We start from the raw sequence: 20,228 nt of genomic DNA on the forward strand, positions 1-20,228 counted from the left end.
GAGGCAAGGGATATGGGCATCTTGGTAGATAGGGAACTGAGGTTCAGAGGACATATTGTGAAAGTTGTAAGGGTTAAGTGCTAATTAGGCCTCATTTGGATTTCTGCACACAGATCTGGTTACCTGGTTATACTGATGATAGAGAAACAATTGAGGGGAGAGAGTGCAGAGGTGAATAACTAAGACTTTCTTAGGACTCTGGAATATTGAGTATGAGGACAAATTAAGGGAATGTGGTCTTTAGAGCTTGGCAGATAGGAGGAGGAGAGGTGATATGATTGAAACGTATAAGCTGGTGAGAGGAGCTTATCAAATAGATACATGGAAATTATTGCATAGGATAATGGTGATGTAAGAACTAGAGGTCATCCTTGGAGGCTGTATAAGTATCATTTGAGTAAAGAGGGGAAAAAAAGATTTTTTGCTTAGTAGGTGGTGAATGAGTGGAATTTGTTGCCAGAATGCATGATGAGGTCTCCAACATCAAATGTGTTCAAAAGCAAGGTGTGATAGTTATTGTGGCCTGTGAATATTCAACCTCTGACAATGAGTCTTTGGACTTCATGGAGCCATGGAAGTAATACTAATACTGTATCTTGGGGGATATTTTTCACTATATGTATCACTTAAGCAGCAGAAAAGGGAGCTGCAAGAAAGCAGATTTACAAAAAAAAAAAAAAAAAAAAACCAGTTTCATATTAATTGAGCTATTTTCTCTAAGTTGATTTATTTATTTACTTATATTATTTATATATTTACTATATAAGAATTATAATAATGCATTGCATTCCTAGATGGATTTTTTACAACTTAAATATTGATACAGTACATTCATATTCTTTTAAAATGGAAAAGAATATTTTATGTGTAGAAACCAAATTAATATATTTTTAAACACTTTGATTCTCTAGTTCATGAAGTTAAGTATGCAGTTACAGCATAATGTAATTTAATTTAATAAACTCTTTTAAAGATTTTTATACTTACTGAAGTGTAAAAAAATTAAGAAATTCATTTCAGTTAATATCTAATTAGCTAATCATTTTTTAATTTACAATATTTTATACGAATACGAAATAAAATATATTTTATTTCTATACGAATAGTTTGTCATAATAAATAATATGCTATAGTGAATAGAATTAATTCTGTTGTTTGGATACTGTGGGACTTAGTTCAGTGCATTTACTATAGTGGTGTCCAAAACCTAAGGATTGAACATTCTGAAGATTACAACTACATATTCAGATGAATCAGCTTGTGGCAATTTATATAACTGATAATTTCAAGTAGAAAGCAGGTGCACATTGAAATTTTCAAGTCATGCACAAAGAGATCACATTTTAGCACTCAGCAGGATATAAGCAAAATGCCGCACTAAGTGAATTGTGTTTGAAGAAAGTTCTTTTCGTGAAGGAGTTAAATTGAAAACTTGGATATCTTGTAATGTCGCAAAAACATCATCTAGATGATTTCATGTGAGGAAAAATTATTGGAAAGCTTGAAGAAGGCTGCGGTATTATTGATATTGCTAGAGAGTTTAGAATCTGACATAGCGTTGTATAAAAGCTTTGGGCAGTGTGTTAAACCAGTGGAATGTGTTCCAGACATTTGCTGAGAGATTGTCTCATTCTACCATGGAGTATGAAGACAGATTTTTGGTTAAAACATAATCATTGCAATGGGATAGATCATAGTGTGGGGAAGCACTATGCTTAATAGGTGCACCGAGTTATAACAAGTGCTGGAAAAAGGAACTATGACTGGTGAACGATATTGCAATGAAGTTCTTCAACATCATGTTCGATTGTTCCATGGTGCTGTAAGTGAAGAATTTATTTTTTATGGATAATAATGCCACACCACATGAGCAGTGGAGATACTTCTGGAGACTGAGGATGTTAATCAAATCGAGTTGCCTGCACATTCCCCAGATTTCGACCCCATAGAACACGTTTGGAATGCAATAGGAAGATACATTGCTGCTCTGAATTCCCTTCCAGAAAATAAACAAGGCTTTATTCTTGCTCTGAAGAAGGAGTGCACCAGTTTTCCACAAGAACTCCTGAATCACTTGGTGCTAAGCATGGTATGACTTTGAGAACTGAATCACAGTTTGGGGTGGACATATTCCATACTGAAATGTTGCGCTGCATAGTTTTCTGTAAGCACTGTACATTAATTCCATAACTATGTCCTTAGGAAATTTGAAACTTTTGCCAAAAAAATGTTGCAATTAATTTGTACAAATTTTTATAATAAAAATTTGCAAACTTTTTCTAATAAAAAATTTATAACAACATATTTTTTTGTGAAATGTAATTTATTAATATGCTAGCAATAAATTTATGTTCACATTTGGCTGTAGTCGTGAACATTTTTTCATAAACAGATAAAAATGTAGTTCGTCCTTAGCTTTTGTGGACACTAGTGTATATGTTTACTAAAGTAAGAGTTTACTATGTTGATCTAAGAATATGTATTTTATATGTCCAATTTATGATTTTGCTGTTTTTCAATGTGCCGTCATGAAGAAGGCATTTCAAATATCTGTTTGATTATTAGCCTGCCCACATCAAAGCCTGCTTTCTTGGCTCTAGTCTCTCTATTCCTATTACTGATGGCAAGCTAAACCTTGGTACATGGCAAGGAATCTGGCTTTGTGAACATAGGAACAGAGCAGGTAAGTTATAATGAATATCTCTATGATAATATGCCATATTTATAAAATGAAATACTATTATTTATTTTATTTGTAATAATTTAATTAGCTTATGTTAAAGAGTTGAAGGAAAACATTCAACAGTAGCATCTAGAATTTATTCCATTCCAGAAATTCTTCTGATGACATATTTTAGACAAATTTTTAAGAAATTCATTACAGTCCATATTTTGTGATGTTAAAATATATCTACATTGTTTTATAGTTAACTGATACAGAATTCAATAGAGAGTTGAAGGGCTAATTAGGCATCAATGCTGAATAACTGGAAAGAGACATCCATATAGCCTTTTAAGTGAACAAGTCCCAATTAGGTCTGGAAATTAGGTCAGGGCTTGATCTGACCTAATTCCCAGCCCTCATCTTCTCATGGTGCATTCTGTTAGTGAAAGAACTTTCTACAATTTATTTTCCATTCATACTTCTTATGTTGTAATAAATTTAGTTTAATCCTTTATCCAAGTGTGTACAAACAAAGTTTGCACCTGAAAGTATCTTCAGGACTGGGGTAAAGTGGTACAAATTTCTTAAAATTTGTACCACTTTACTTTTGTGAATGACTTTTGTCTTGTAACTCCATGTCTGGTGTTGATGGCATGTTCTGCAATTCCAGACTGTTCGGGCTCAATGTACTGGATGTATGACTGGTGTTCTTCCAAACGATATGCCAGATACGGTAAAGTATTAGTTAAGAAGGCAAATTGCATTAACAGAATAATATTCCTAAAGCGATGTACGTTGGCTCAGGTTATTCTTATCTGCTGTAAACTAAAAGAAGTTTTTAAGTCTCAAAGAGCCCATTGGATTTATATAAAGGCCAGTAGGTCACTGTTAAATTGTCAGCTCCAAGAAGCAAAGAAATCTCTTGCCCTTCTGAACAAAGAAATAATAGATATCAAGAACGCTACAGAACCAGTATTAGACACTGAAAATTTTAGCACTGTTTTATGCATTTCATCGGTGTCATACCGAAAGGTTTTTAATGCTTCCCATGATAGATTGAAACGCAAGTTTGATTCACTGGTGAGCCACCCCAAATCTAGTAATACTGTTATTGATACAGATAGAGTAGTGATCAACGTATCAGGCCACCCACCGACAGCGAATGTTTTGTTCTGTCTAAAGGGCATAATTTTGCTGTTGCCCCGAATAAAGTACCCATAATAGACTTTTTCCATAGTATAGACAGAGGTATTCGATCCTTACCCCAAAAAACAACTAACAGAACAAGATTTGAGGGTGCAAAAATTCTTTTTAACGGCAAGGCTCCGATGGCCGAACCTATTGTATGCGGACAAAGCTGAAACCGTTAAAAATTAACAAGAACCTAATTATTATGAAAGCTGACAAAGGGGAAAGCTGTAGTCATCCAAAGCAGAAGAGAATACGAGAGAATAATATCACTGTTACTCCGCGACTATTCGACTTATAGGCCCCTCACTTCAGATCCTACCAGAAGTCAAATAAAAAAGCTTAATGCCCTTATAGAAAAAATATCGATATGGGATGAAGATAAAAAGAAAACACTAAAGACCTCCTTCTGGCGCCCACCGAGATTATATGGTCTCCCAAAAGTACATAAGCCAGGAATTCTACTAAGACCATTTGTAGACTGTATAGGGTGTCCCACTTACAAAATATCAAAATTTCTGTCAAATTTACTCACTTCTTCAACTAGAAGAACTGCTACATATATAAAAAATTCTGTGGACTTCAGAAATAAAATTTCCGATCTGCATCTAGATGATTCGGAGATTATGATTAGCCTAGATGTTGTTTTGCTATTTACGAATGTTCCATTGGCGGACAGCATAGAATTACTACACCAAGAATTTCCTCCAGACATTGTCAAATTATTTGAATTTTTAATAAAGTCCGGTTATTTTTCCTTCAAAAACCAGTTATACCAACAAATCGAAGGGACAGCAATGGGTAATCCAATATCTCCTGCTATTGCCAACCACTTCATGGAGCATTTCGAACAGCGTATCTTTGACAACATTACACCCAGACTTAACATTTGGTTCAGATATGTGGACGACATTTTTGCCATATGGAAGGGCACCTCAGAAGAACTACAACAGTTTCTCTCAAAAATTAATGCACCTCATCCAAGGATCCAGTTCACCCTAGAAGTAGGTAAGCAGTTAGCCTTTCTAGACCTCTTGATTCTTCGCCAACCAGATGGTTATCTACAATTCACAGTCTATAGGAAAGAGACTCATGCAGGCCAAGTACATCCACGCTGAATCACATCACCATCCCAGCCAAAAAGCAGGTACTATAAAAGCACTAGTTCATAGAGCCAACTCCTTTTGTTCTTCAGAAGAACTTTTACAAAAAGAATTACAGTATATTAATTCCTCCTTCATGTCCAATGGCCATAAGAAGCCCTTCATAAAAAGAGTTTTAAGTAGTCGTGCTCCAGCATGCTCTTCAAGTACAGAAGAACCTACACGTATACCTATCCCCCTATGTACGCGGGGTTAGTGAACGCATAGCTAAGGTGCTAAAACCACTAAATACCTCTGTGGCTTTTTGACCCATCAGAAAAATCTCCACATTCCTAATGTCTCCAAAGGACAAGCTCCCACATCTCAGCTATTCAGGTATCTACCAGATTCCCTGCTCGCGTGGATTATCATATTTCGGACAAACAGGAAGATCTGCTCAGGTCCGGTTAGAAGAACACCAGTCGTACATCCAGTACCTTGAACCCGAACAGTCTGGAATTGCAGAACATGCCATCAACACTAGACATAGAGTTAAGTGGAACAAGACAAAAGTCATTCACAAAAGTCGGTTCCTAATGGAACGGCTATACAAAGAAACATGTGAAACATTACTTCACTCCCCTAACCCCGGGGTCGGCAACCTTTTGAGTCGGAAGAGTCAAAAATTACAATTTACAAAATTTCAAAGTTTTTAAAGAGCCACAAAATTTTTTCTTGCCAACAATAAATAGTACTCGCATAAATAAAGTTTTTTTATAAAAAAAAAAAAAAAAAACTAATCTATTTATTCATAAGAAAAAATATCTATTTATTCATATATAAGTAGTGTTTTTCACAACAAATTAGATAATATATATATGGCATTATTAGGTAATTACTTATTATTTAAGTAAAAAATTAAAACAATTAAACATTTACTTACAACATTAACTTGTACTTCAATAACAAACAATTGAGCAAACAAATTCAATGGGAGCGATGGCTTTGCATGGTTATTCAAGTAGAAAATGTAAACTTTACTAAACAATGTAACTTGTACTTAAAATAAAAAAACAATAACATACATTTGAGCAAACAAATTCAATGGGAGCGTTGGCTTTGCATGGTTTTAGAAAGTTTGGATAAATTTGGCTCATAACTTGTTGTTTTAAGTTTCAAACACGACTCTAAATTTTCATTTGTTAGTTGGCTTCTTACTTTACTTTTAATTATATTCATGCAAGAGAACGCTTGCTCGCACGAATATGTCGATCCGAAGATAGTCAGCACTCCAAATGCCAACTTCTTCACTCACTGTAGCAATCTGGAAGACTATTCCATGCGTCGAATATAAGTGCCTCAACTCGCGGCATTTCTTTTAAAGCTGTCCACTTTTATTGTGTTACGTACATACATTTCTGGACCTCCAACTCTTCCAACTTGCTTTTCAACTCTGTAAATTTTCCACTCCACAAAGCTTTACTTTTTAAATCGATCAATTGCATTTCTAGAGATCCAGTATCAATTCCAAATGGCTCAATGTGGATTTCGTTACTATTTGTGTTGAGAGGATTTACTATGAATGCTAGAGTGGTTTTGTTGGTTTTGAATTGCTCAAATCTGTCAGCAAATTCATCTTTAATTTTTTTTATAACTGTGCTGAAGTAATTCGTGTCAACAGTTGCACTGGTTTTATCGCGATATTGCTTTAGAAATTGAAAATGAAGTAATTTACCGCTCTGAATATCTTCTGCAAAAAGAATTAATTTTTCTTCAAAACAAACCAATTCTTCTACCAAAACATAGGTTTCCCTTTCCTTGCAGTTTTAGATTCAGCTCATTTAATTTCGCTGTGATATCCACCATAAAGTAAAATTTTTGCAACCATTTGTCGTTCTCTAATTCAGGGTGATTAATGCCTTTTTAATTTAGGAATGTATTTATTTCATTCAAGCACAAAGCAAAACGTTTCAACACCTTACCTTTGGAAAGCCATCGCACTTTATTGTGAAGAAGGAGGTCGGAATACTGAGTCTCCATTTCGTTTAAGAATTCTTTAAACTGACGATGGTAGAGTGCTTTTGACAAGATGCTGTTAACAATCTTGATTACCAAATTCATGACCTCAACTATTTCGGCCGGAAATGTTTGGGCACAAAGCGCTTCTTGGTGTATTATGCAGTGAAACGTAAGAATTTCGTGGTTTATTTTGCTCTGAAGAATCGTTGTTGCCCCTTTATTTTTTCCTGTCATACTTCTGGCTCCATCAGTTGCTATTGAAACGCTTTTATTTAAATCGATCTTATTGTCTTCAAGGCATTTTTGCACGGCATTCGCTATATCTTCCCCTCTAGTTTGTCCCGAGAGCGGTAGCAATCCTAGAAGTTCTTCTTTTGGACCTTGGGAAGACATATACCTGACAAAAAGGGCAACTTGTGCAGTGTCTTTTATGTTGCAAGACTCATCTATAGCAAGTGATAAGGCAGAAGAAGGTTGAATATCTTCCACCTGCAAATATGTTACATTTGAAGACATTTTAGCTATTCTATCTTGTACTGTTTTAGCGGATAGTGGCAAATCTTTGATTTTTTCCAAGATTTCTGGTTTGTTTTTGAAATCACAAAACAGTTCTTCAGATGCACGTATGAAGCAATCTTTGACATACTCACCATCTATGAATGGGTTGCCGTTTTTTGCAATTTCTAGTGATACCGCGAAGCTTGCCAGATTAACATTACTTGTAGATTGCGTCCAGTTACTTAACATGGAACTTGATTGCTGTTTTTGTTTTTGGATCTCGTCGACAGCTTTTTTTCGTTCTTCACCGGCTGGATATTTACTAGCAAACTGAGTATGTTTTTTAGTGAAGTGTCTCTCTAAATTTGATTTCTTATTGTGTGCGAGTTTTTCGTGGCAAATGAGACAAGTCGGAAGGCCATCTGAGTTGCATATGAAAGCGAACGACTCCGTCCAATCCCGATTGAATTCTCGATGCTCTTCTTCAGTTCTTCTCTTTTTTTTTGTAGATGCCATGCTTGCGGTGAAGCTGTAATAAAGAATTTTTAAAATTATTATTTAGGTATCCAAAACAGCAGATGACAAGTTTTGCAATTATTTACTATGTCAACATATACCTAAGTAAATACATACGAGAAGCTGGGCATAATGAAATATAATTTATCAAACAACATTTTACAATGATATTTCCCAATTAAAAATACCTACCTAAATAAAATAAATAATTCTCTAATAATTTAATTATTAAAATAAATAATTTAGACACAAAACACTGTTTGTCTCACTCTCTCACGTACTGATTGACTATAAGTACATAGTTTCGTCACATCTGTGGTCGCCTCCCGTGTGCGGTGATCGCCGACTGGCACGAACAGACTTGTCAGAACGTGTTTATCATGGCACAGTCTGCACATTTTAGTTTTTTTTTTTAATTTTGGCAAATATTAGATACTTAGTTTACGAGTAAAGGTGTTATGCCCAGCTATGCCGAAATCAATGAAAATTGCCAAACATATAAACTTCCGAGAGCTTCCGACGGACTGATGACAGTGACGATGCGTGTCACGGGGGAGGGGTGCCGTGAAAAGCGAGTACAAGTGGCTGAGAGATAGAATCGGTGCCTAAGCCTCGTTAATCGATTCAGAACGATTTTTAAATTTTTTTTTTTTTGATAAAATAAATAATATTTGCGTATGGAACTAAAGAGTCGCAGCTTCACATCCAAAGAGCCGCATGTGGCTCGCGAGCCGCAGGTTGCCGACCCCTGCCCTAACCTAAACAGATCCACTGGTCTACGTCTTTCCCCCTTGTGGGAGATAATACTTTATAAAGCAGCAAATCTTTCCTAACATATAATTGTATACACACACATATATAAATATATATATATATATATATTTATAAAAAAAAATTAAATTTTTTTGAATTATTATAATTGAATAATTAAAAATTAATAAATAATAATAATAATAACTTAAACAGAATGGGGGAAGAAAGATTAGCAAAACAAGTGTTCTCTGCCAGGTTGGCAGCAAAACGACCCAGAGGAAGACCAAGATATAGGTGGATTGATAGGGTACAAAGTGCCTTAGACGATAGAAATATAAGATCTGATAATATTGGAGTCTTGACAAGTAACAGACTGATTTGGAGGAAAATTGTAGATAAGAAGTTAGTAATGATGTAATTTTTTTCATGTTGCACTATCATATCCTGTACACCCCTTGAGGGTACATGGCAGGAATTTGATGATGATGATAATAATAATTAAATAAATTTAGGAAATTTAACCTTAGTTACTTAGGTGGTGCTTTGTGAATATAACAGTTATTGTTTAATTATCCTTGTACCTGTACTGATGATGCCTGTGATACTCAGGTGAAAATTTTATGAATAAAGAATAATTTATGTGAGTTAATTCCGTTATTATAATGGTTTAGTAAAATCCCTTTAGCATGCTATGCATTATGGGACGGGTCACTTTCTAATCTGGGCAGTGACCCATTATGACCCTTCTCCTCCCCCCCCCCCAGACCTAGGTGAATGGATGCAGTTAGTGCCCTAGAAGATAGACATGTAAGATCTGACAATATTGGCATCTTAGCAGATAACAGACTAATTTGGAAAAAAAATTGTTAATAGGAGGTTAGTATTACATGATATATTATATGATATATATCATATATTACATGATATATGACAAGTAATACTATGATAGCAACCATTTACATGGTTGCTATTAGTAACCTGAACATCCTTTAAGGATGCATATTGATGTATAGTATGAATTTAATTACATTTCACATTTGATATGGTTTAATTCTACTTTTTCATGTGTGTGTGTGTATTATACATAATTTCATGACTAGGCTGCTAGGTTGTGTGTGTGTATGTATACAGGAATACCTTTTAGAGTTTGGTTTTGAACAATGCGGGTTGTGGTCTAACACGGTTTTTATTATTACACTTATCATTATTACACTAACATGGTCAACACTGACCGGCAACTCCTGGGCACCGCAAGTGACAGTCGAGAGCCAGGTTTATGCAATAGTTATTCGATTGGCTGTCACATAGGCACGTTCTTTCCCTGTGGCATTTTATTATTCACATTAATATTAGTATTTAATATTTTTTTATTATTTAAGTATGAGTGAAAAGAGACAAAATAAAGAAGACACTGTTGGAGTAACAAAAAAAAACGCAAGTGGTTGACATTAGCGAAGAAACTTGAAATTATAAAATGTCACGAGAATGGCGCTTCATTTGTTAAAATAGCACGTGAGAATTCAATGAATGAGTCATCTGTATGAACAATTATTCAGAGCATAGAAAAGATTAAACAACATGAAATGAGCACCACTTCTTGTATGTCAAAAGTGATCATGAGAAATCGATCTTCTACAATGGAAAATATGGAACGCCTTCTAATGATTTGGATTGAAGATTGTAATCAGAAAAAGATTCCTTTGAGTCAAATGATAATCCAGGCAAAAGCAACAAGTCTATATGATAAAAGAAAATGAAAGCGAAAATAAAGGAGGTACAACCAGTGAAACTTTTATAGCAAGTCGCGGGTGGTTCTACAATTTCAAAAAGCGTATGGGACTCCATAACGTAAGAATCCAAGGCAAAAGCGCAAGTGCTGACACTAAAACTACAGAATTATTTTCCAATGAATTGAAAGAGCTTATTGAGAAGGAAGGCTACACAGATGATCAGATTTTTAACGCTGACGAGACTGGCTTGTTCTGGAAAAGAATGCCATCATGCACATTTCTAGCAGAGAAGGAAAAAACACAAGCTGGGTATAAAGTGTCAAAAGACCGATTGACACTTTTACTAGGAGGTAATGCATCAGGTGATTTAAAATTGAAGCCACTGTTAGTGTACAGAGTGGAAAACCCAAGAGCTCTTAAGGGCTTTACAAAGAACAATTTACTTGTTCATTGGCGTTTGAATAAAAAAACGTGGGTGACTCGTTCAATTTTCGAAGACCGGTTTAAAACTTGTTTTTGCTCTGAAGTTAAAAGCTATTGTAAAAAGAATGATATTCCTTTCAAAATTTTGCTTTTATTAGACGATGTGCGAGGCCATCCAACTCTATTGACTGACTTAGATGAAAATGTCAAGATTCATTTTTTCCCTCCAAACACAACATCAATTTTGCAGCCGATGGATCAAGGCGTTATCTCCACTTTCAAGGCTTACTATTTAAGACGAACTTTTGCTCAAGCTATTAAAGCTGCAGCAGAAGAAGAAGTGGTCTCAATTACTGTTTCCACTCTTCAGATCCAAACTCTTACCCTGACCACATAACTAAAATAATTCTTTGCTAAAATGAAGGCTTTATTTCTTATTCTATCCAAAACTCCCTAACATGTGACAGCAAAGCCTTGTGTTCCCAACAAGTGATCAGGGCAGCATTAGAGAAAAAATATTAAGTATCACAAGTGGCTCAAGATCAGCACTCCAGCTTTGCACTTAGCCTACATTGCAGCTTTGTGGGTGGGGGAGGTTTCAAATTCCACTTTGTTTGGCCAAATGCTGAAAACTAGTCTAAGCAGCAGCTTAAGCTTTTTGATCCACATCAAGATCATTATCTCCATCCATCCATATTTCCTCTTCTAACATCTGGGGTGTGAGAAGTATCATCATAACATTACCCAAAGGTAAGGTCAACCAACCTCTTGGCATCATTTTCCTCCTCTGACTGTATAGTGACCAAGGAAAATTACTTCCAACTATATCAAGAACAGCTTATTGTATACCTTCTCTGGTATTTTGCTAGAAACATTTTAGAAAACTTCTGAATTCATCAGTCAGCCTCATTGATACCCTTTGATTGGAAAGATCTGAGTTCAAATCTTGTCTAAGGTACCTTCAGGAGGGAAAAAAAAAAGTTAGCCAGTCTCATATGGAGATGGTAGAGTTTTTCATCTGGTGAAAAGTTCGGTTTGGGATTTAAGGTTATATTGTGAGTGGTCGGTGTAATTAGCACTCATGTAAAACTGGTGATTTTTATCTATTTTATTGTTTTTTTCCTTAGAAAATGAGAGTTTTATAGTATATCAGAGTAGATTTTCATGTTTTTAGAGTATTTAGTGTCTTTATAACATATTTTTATTGTAATATTAATTACTTATGTAAAATGGCACCAAAAATGCAGAAGAAACAAAATGCTAACAGGAACAGCAAAGTAGTGAACAAGAAGGTTTTATCCACTTACGACAATATTAAAGAGGATATTGAAAATAATTTAACCTCTGAGATCGCTACACTAAAGCAGATTATTAGCCAGACGACAAGGGAACTACAGAAAGTCAAGCGGCATTTAGAAGAACAGAGGGAGCAAAATGGAAAACGAAGCATGGAATCAGGTAAGTTAGTGCATAATAACAAAAATCTGGTGAGTAAAGTTGATTGTAAAAGAAGCATGTTATTTGGTATGATGACTCTATCATAAAACATGCCATTGATGAGCGGGTTATAGCATTGAGTTTTCTCAGTGCAAAAATTAAAAATCTAACACAAGCAATTCAAAAATAGAAAAGAAAAGTAAACGAGATTGTAATAATTGTAGTAGATACTAATGACTTAACTAGTGATAAGTTCAGTATGAGAGAGGACATGAAAGGGGTTGTTGGAAGAGGCAAGAGCGAAGAGTGAGAAAGTGAAAATAGTAAGTATATTATCTTGATATGATAAAAATGAATTAAGAAGAAAGGCTATGGTGGTAAATGATTATATGCATAGACTGTGTAGAAGAGATGGAATGCAAGTTTTGGGGGAAAGATTGGATTTGTATAAGAGGGATGGCCTACACTTGAATGCATTTGGCATCAAGAATCTTGAAAAATTATTAATTGGTATAAGACCTACCTCAGAATCAGGGAAACTGAATTCTGATGGAAGGAATTGTGAGAATCTGTGTGTAAGAGTGACAATGTTAGGTAACTGTTAATGATGACAATGGTTATTATTATGGAAATGATTATGAAGAGAGAGAACGATTCTGTGTTCCTCCGATTTGGACCTATCAAGCATGTGTAATGATGTCTGTAAGAGTAAGGAACTAGATAAGAACAGATATCTGCAAGTTGTCAAACTGTGTCATGCAGACTACAAACAAGTGTATGCAAAAGAGCATGCATAAAATATCTGTACATGAATGCTAGGAGTATCAGAAACAAAGGGGTAGAGTTTGTTGCCTTGGTTAATATATTGGGACCTCATGTTGTAGGCATTAGTGAGACTTGGCTATCAGAAGCAGAAGTGTTAACTGGTATTGAGTGCAAAGAGTACAGTATTTTTAGGAAGGATGGACAGGATAAGAGAGGGGGGGGGGCTGCTAATGATATCAAATATCTTGAATCCAGTTAGAGTTAAGACCTATGACTGCAATACTAGTAACAATTTTTCATGTGGCAGTGAGTTTGAAGCCATCTGGTGTGAGGTGGAATCGAACAGGATTAAATACACAGTGGGGTGTTGTTACAGACCTTGTGGATCAGTTGCTAGTGACGAAGAAATGCACTAAATAAATACAATGGGTGCAAAAAGAGTAATCATAACTGGGGGACTTTAATTATCTGAACTTTTATTGTGTAACTATGAAATCACATGAGAAGAATGAAACTGAATTTGTACAGTCCATTAAGCCTCCAACATGAAACTGAATTTATTGAGCTATTGTGAGGCAATTTACCCAGGCAACATGTGACAGAAGGAACTTGAAGTCAAAGAGTGTTAGATCTGGTTATGGTCTCAGAGGTGGTTTCAGTTAAAGACAACTATTCTGCCTCTGGTTGGTGACAGTGATCATGCTAAGTTTATGAATGTTCCATTCATAAACTTAGTCAGAAAAGGCTACATGCTATGAACTACAAAAGCAGGAAATTATAACCACCTGAGAGGAATGCTAGGTTCTCTTTCATGGTATCAGTTGTTGGATGGGAATGATATCAACAGTGCATTAGAAGTGTTTTAAAAATACTTAAATGATGCGATATCAGAATGTGTCCCTAAAGTTTGAAGAATAAATGGAGCAGGAGTGAAATGGATGCGTAATCTAATTAAGCAAGAGATTCATAAGAAAAAGATGATGTGGAAGGAATATCGTGTGCATGAGGATGATGTCAGTTGCGATAATTATAAGCAACAGGCTAGAAGTGTTGCAAATGTTGTACGTAAAGTTAAGTCCTAGTATGAAAAGGAATTGACTGCAAGTTAAAGACAACCCAAAAGAATTTTATTGTTATGCTACAAGTAAAAGAAAGAATGAATTTGAAGAATTACTCTACTCAATGCAGATGGTATGCAGGTGATTGATGCAGAAGTGATTATTCAACTAATGACCAGCCATTTTGCTAAATGCTGTCAACCTGGTATATGCAACATTGAACTCACCGCTACTTTTTCACTACATGGGGAAACTCGTGGATGAGGAGAAGTACTAGAGCTGTTGCACAAACTGAATAAGAATTCTGCAATAGAAACTAATGGGATATCAGCACAGATGCTAAAAGAGTGTTGTTCAGCTGACCTGGCTATTCCCTTGACTAGGCTATATAATGTGAGTCATTTTATAGCCTATATTATTCAGAACAGGGAAGATTCCACAGGAGTATGATAATCCCATTGCACCAAAGTGGTGCAAAAAACCAATGTATTCAACTATCAACCAACCAATCAGTATCTCTGGAGTGGTGGTGGTGAAGATTTTGGAAAAGTTGGTTACAGCTTGCATTCAGAAATGGGTTGACAGAGAATCTCTACTTTGCAATGAACAACATGGATTTACTAGGGGAAGGTCATGTTTTAGCAACTTTTTCACATTCTATAATAATGTTACCACTGAGTTAGACAAGGGGGAATGGATACATCATGATACTTTTGGATTTTGCTAAGGCTTTTGACAGAATACAGCATTGATTACTGTTGCATAAATTGGAGAATATTGGATTGGATTATAAACTATTGACATAGATAAGAGGATGGCAATTGGCATTGCTAACTGGCAGATATCAAAAAGTGGTATATGGAGGTGGGGGGCGAATCTGCAAGATTTGAGACTATAGAGTTTTCCCTGCATGAGAGGCCGTTGCATGCTTTGACCATCCTGGAAGAGTGAAGATGCCTCGGTATCACCTTTACCCCCAAAGGGAAGGTCTTCTGTCCATTCTATCCTAGAAGCTGGGATCTCTTCTTTGAGGAAAGCTCCTCTCAAGCTCCAGCAAAGACTGTTTCTCCTTTTCCCACTATCTCCTACCTCGCTTTTATCACAAGTTGGTGCTTGGTAGGACATATATCTCTGTACTGTCCCGAATGGACAGGGCTATCCGTTCAGCCGTGAGATCATGGCTCCGACTGCCGTCTGACACTCCTACTGCATATTTCCATGAAAGAGTGAAGGATGGTGGGCATGGGGTTCCATCACTTAGATAGCTGATCCCACGCCTGCGGCTGTCAAGAATCGTGCAGTTAGAACTATCTTCTTCCCCCATTTGCAGAGAGGCTTTCTATAGCCCATTAATACAAGAAGGCTTGTTTAGGCGGGACTAAAGACTGGTCCCATTATGAAGGTACTTTAATCGAGTCAGCACCCGCAGAATACAAGAGATGGGCATCTCTGTTGCACTGTTCTGTAGATGGTGCTCCTTTAAAAGAGTCATATCTGGTGCCTCCCCAGCATGATTGGGTAAGGGATGGCACAAGACTCCTCCCTGAGTTTGAGTATATTGACCTTATCAGGATGAGGATCAATGCCCTGCCTACTCGAGCCCGCACAGCTCGATGGGGTAGTGACGACTCCAACTGTAGGGCTGGCTGCCACTGCAGTGAGACATTGTCTCATATAGCCCAGTGTTGCTTCCGCACCCATGGGGTCCGCGTGAGGAGGCATGATGCCATGGTCTCCATTCTGAACAACCACTTTAAGAACAAAGGTTGGGAGACTGCAGTGGAATCACATCATAGGACCTCCGCATTTGCGTATCTACATCATAGGGTTTGCATAAGCCTGACTTAGTGATTAAAAGAGATGGTGACGTTTGGGTAGTTGATGCCCAGATGGTGGGAACAGGGTGCCCACTAGCCTATAGCCATAATAAAAAAGTAAATTATTATAAAAATAACCAAGCTCTAGTTAGTAAGATACGGGAGGAGCATGGGGCAACTCCGAGGTTTACCAGCACCACCATCTCTTTACGTGGCGTATGGAGTGCAGATAGTTATAAGGACTTAAAAAGCTTGGGCTAACTCAGAAGCATATAAAATTTCTTTCCTTGAGGGCCCTACAGGGCACACTGGTGGCATGCCGTTGCCACCAGAGAATGACTACAATGATAACTAGAACAGGCTTAGGGTAAAATACTTGTAAAGGCCTATATCAAGTCTGGACGTGATGTAAGGGTAGTACTGCCCATAACCAGTATAAAGATTAATAAAAAAATAAATAAATAAAAAATAATAATCCAGTGGTGTACCACAAGGATCAGTGCTTGGTCCGTTGTTATTCAGTCTGTATGTTAATGAGATTAGGAAGCATTTGACATGTGACATACAGCTATTTGCTGATGATACAAAGATAGGTAGGGTAATCAGGAGTGCTGCTGATACGCACTAATTGCAGAATGATTTGAATAGGCTGGAATTGTAGGCATGTGAAAATGGCTGTCATTTAAATGTTAATAAATGTAAAGTCATGCACTTTGGTGTGTTTAGATATCCAATGTTATATTATATTGGTGGGATTATGCTTGAAGAAACTGATGAGGCTAGGGATCTTGGAGTTTTAGTAGACAGGAAGTTGAAGTTCAAGGGTCATTTAGCAAAAATTGTAAATACAACTCAGAGAATAATGGCAATGCTAAAACGAACCTTGACATGTAAAGATAAGGAAGTACAGTTGGGTCTCTTTTTTATGCAGTCGATACGTCCCACACAAAACTGCATATAAAAAATTGCACAAAAAAGGCCTAACTTATGTTGAAAAATTAGAGATACGTTCCATAATTTTCTAAAACTGCATAAAAAGTTTATAAAATTCAGGAAAATAAGAATGCTTAAGTTTGTTTTAAAGCTTTATTCATTTCATTTTATTGAAAAGTAACAATTTTTTTTTTTTTTTTTTTTTTTTACATTTTGTCATCAGAATTATCATCGTTATTAGACAATATTCGGCAACGTTTGCGAACTGGTGCAAAATCACTTTCATCACCAGAAGAGATAGTCAGTGCATCTGATCTGTATGGTAAAAGCAATGGTTCTTCACAAACAGAATTAGCTTCACCCTTGTTCTGTGCTGATTTTTTTCTTCTGATAATGTAATCAGTGATTAAACTTTGCGATGATAATTTCACTAATTTTTTATACAGCTCGCGATATCCAGACATACAGTTCTTCAGCTCATGTTGGAATTTAAAGGCTCATTCAGAATTTGTGTCATTAACAAGAAAATGATTTTCCAATTTATTGCACAGTTCAAGACCTTCTCAAATTATATTTGCAGACAGGTTTTTCTTCTGCTTCACTGTCGTTTTCTGGATCTTCAACGATATCTAAAGTTAATCGATATCCAATAATATCGTCACTTAAGGCACATCCAGGCCAAGCTGCTTTCCAACGCGCATTTCAAGTTTGTGGTCTTATTTGCAAACATGCAACATGATTTAAGCAGTCCAAAATAGAAATTTTTTTTCAAACATCAGTTACTCTTAATGATTCATTTTCTAGTTTATCCAATATAAATTGAAAACTGTGCTTAACATAATATTTTTTAAAAGTATCAATTATGCCTTGATCTAATGGATGGATAATGCTTGTTGTATTGGGTGGAAAAAATACCTGCCTGCACATTTGGATGTTCTAAATGCAGATGACTAGGTGCACTGTCAACAATTAATAAAACTTTAAAATTGAGAGTTTTTTGCTTCATATATCTTTCCACTTCTGGTACAAAGCAATTATTGAACCATTCAGTAAATACAGCAGTTGTTACCCAGGCTTTTGTATTAGCCATCCAATGTACCGGCAGCTGTTTTAGATCTTTGCCTTTTAGAGCACGTGGTCTTAGAAATCGATTTACTAGGAGGGGTTTCGACATTCGATCTCCTGATGCATTTCTACAAAATAACAACGTTACTCGATCTTTGCTTGCTTTAAGCCCACTTGCTTTTTTCTCAGACTTTGCGATGTAAGTTTGACTAGCCATTTTCTTCCAAACCAATCCTGTTTTGTCAGCATTAAACACTTGATCGAGATAATATCCACCATCTTCAATAATTTTGGCTAACTTCTCTTGAAAATTTTTGGCTGCTTCTTCATCTGCTGCTGCAACCTCACCTGTAATCTTCACTTTATGAAGTGCATTCCGTTTTAAAAAACCTGGTTAACCATCCTTTGCTAGCCGAAAATTCTTTATCAGCCTGGGAAGCGGAAGTATACGGCTCCAATTGCTTCATCTGTTCATAAAACCGAAGAGCTTTTTGTTTAATTAAATAAACACTTATAGGAATTCTTCTTTGAGTTAATTCTTCAATCCAAATTATGAGTGCTCGTTCCATATTTTCTAATAAAGCATCTCTTGAGTACAATGATAATTTGGCACTTAGTTTTGTGCCAGAAATGACAGATTTTCTTATTGCGACTTCATTCTTTTTAATTGCTCTTATAGTAGATTCGCCTAAATTAAAATGTTTACCAATTGCTGTAGATCTCTCTCCTTTTGCTAAGTGATCTAAAATTGCAATTTTCATTTCCAAAGAAATTACTTTTCTTTGGTGCTTTTTTTTCTCCGTTGGGCCAAATTAAATCTTTAAAATAACAATTAGCAAAATTTAGACTTTCAATAATAAAAAGACAAACACATACTCACATGCAAAATTAAACTTCACGAACACTCACTGCTTACACGTTATCACATTATGCCAGAATGTGTTGAAACAATGTACAACGCCGATGAATGAATTGGCCGACAACACGCGAAATCATGTGCTTTATAGGTAAAATTTTTCAACTGTTATATAAGGAAAATAGTTACCACTTTAAAAACTACAATGATCATAAAAGAGAAGTTAATTTCCTCCGTGTAATAATAAACAACTCATCCCACAATACGGATTGATTACTCCAGGGTTTCCCAAACTGTGTTTCGCGGAAGGTGAATAAGTGTTCCACGAGAAGTTCTCCTAGAATTTGTCATTTTAGTTTTCTAAGCATTTTTCATGAACGAATATGTTATAGTGGAAATATTCTGAGGAGAATAACATTCGTGAATATGTCGAAAAGCTCAGACCAGAACGTCTAAATAACATCTGTAGCAAATGTTGACCAAGCCGTGTATTTTTAAACATGGAAGTATTCATGAATTATTGTTAATTTTCACACATTGAAACCTTTCAACATTCAGGAAAGGGAATACTGCTGTTTATGACCAGTCATAAAAATTGCCTGCAAGCCGATTACAACAATGTGCGGAATATCCTCTGTTCTCAATGAAATAACATCTGTGTTGCAAATGTTAGTGACCAATCAGCAAGGAAGTATAAAGAACATTTTCCCACTGAAATTGAAGATGAAGGTAATCTGTATCCAGTTCTCACATCTAGTAATACTGAATACTTTCTTTACAAGTTCGTATTGTAGGGTGAAAGTACTTATTTCGAAACCATAGTGCTGTGATTTTTTAAAAGTAATAGGCCTACAGATTTAAATTTTAATATGAATAAGAGACAAGGGACTTTGTTATTTTGGTGTTAAGAAATCTCTTATTGAAGGTGTTTGTGATGCAACAGATAGTGATTCATCCACCTCCGATCTCCAGGATGTACAAAAGGAGTGGAAAACTACCAGCACATTATTATATTTATATTGTATTTTATATTGTATTATATTTATATTATATTATATTTAATTTATATTATGATTAGCACTCGTAAGTACTTATCATAATATAAATTTTTGGTAATCAGAATGGGATATGTCAATGAAAATCAGCACAAATTAATTTAATGTTTATGTTTAATTGGTGTTTAATTAATTAATAATTAATGATCAATTATTAATTAATATATTACAAAATAACCAAGGTGTTCCATGAAAATTTCGAGATTTGTGAAGTGTTCCGTCATAAGAAAGGTTTGGGAAATGCTGGATTATCCTATTATCGGAATGCATTCTCCTTCTGTTGACATGCGCAGAAGTATCGAAAGGTCTCGTATCTGTGGGCGTAGTATACCGCATAACTTCAAATCCTCATAAAAAAGATCCACATA

General features: G+C 35.7%; 1 protein-coding gene across 1 annotated transcript in view; it reads left to right on the top strand.

Moving 5' to 3' along the window:
- LOC150100037 (uncharacterized) overlaps positions 1-20,228 on the top strand; it is a 108,757-nt gene that overhangs the window by 84,180 nt on the left and 4,349 nt on the right. The window contains exon 6 of the mRNA XM_090402994.1: positions 2,566-2,683. Within this exon, the coding sequence (XP_090259120.1) occupies positions 2,566-2,683 (118 nt within the window). The remainder of the gene's footprint in view (positions 1-2,565; positions 2,684-20,228) is intronic.

The sequence above is a fragment of the Typopeltis vanoorti genome, chromosome 13, assembly GCF_054136105.1.
Source record: "Typopeltis vanoorti isolate ZY-2024b chromosome 13, IOZ_Tvanoo_1.0, whole genome shotgun sequence".
Taxonomy (NCBI): domain Eukaryota; kingdom Metazoa; phylum Arthropoda; class Arachnida; order Uropygi; family Thelyphonidae; genus Typopeltis; species Typopeltis vanoorti.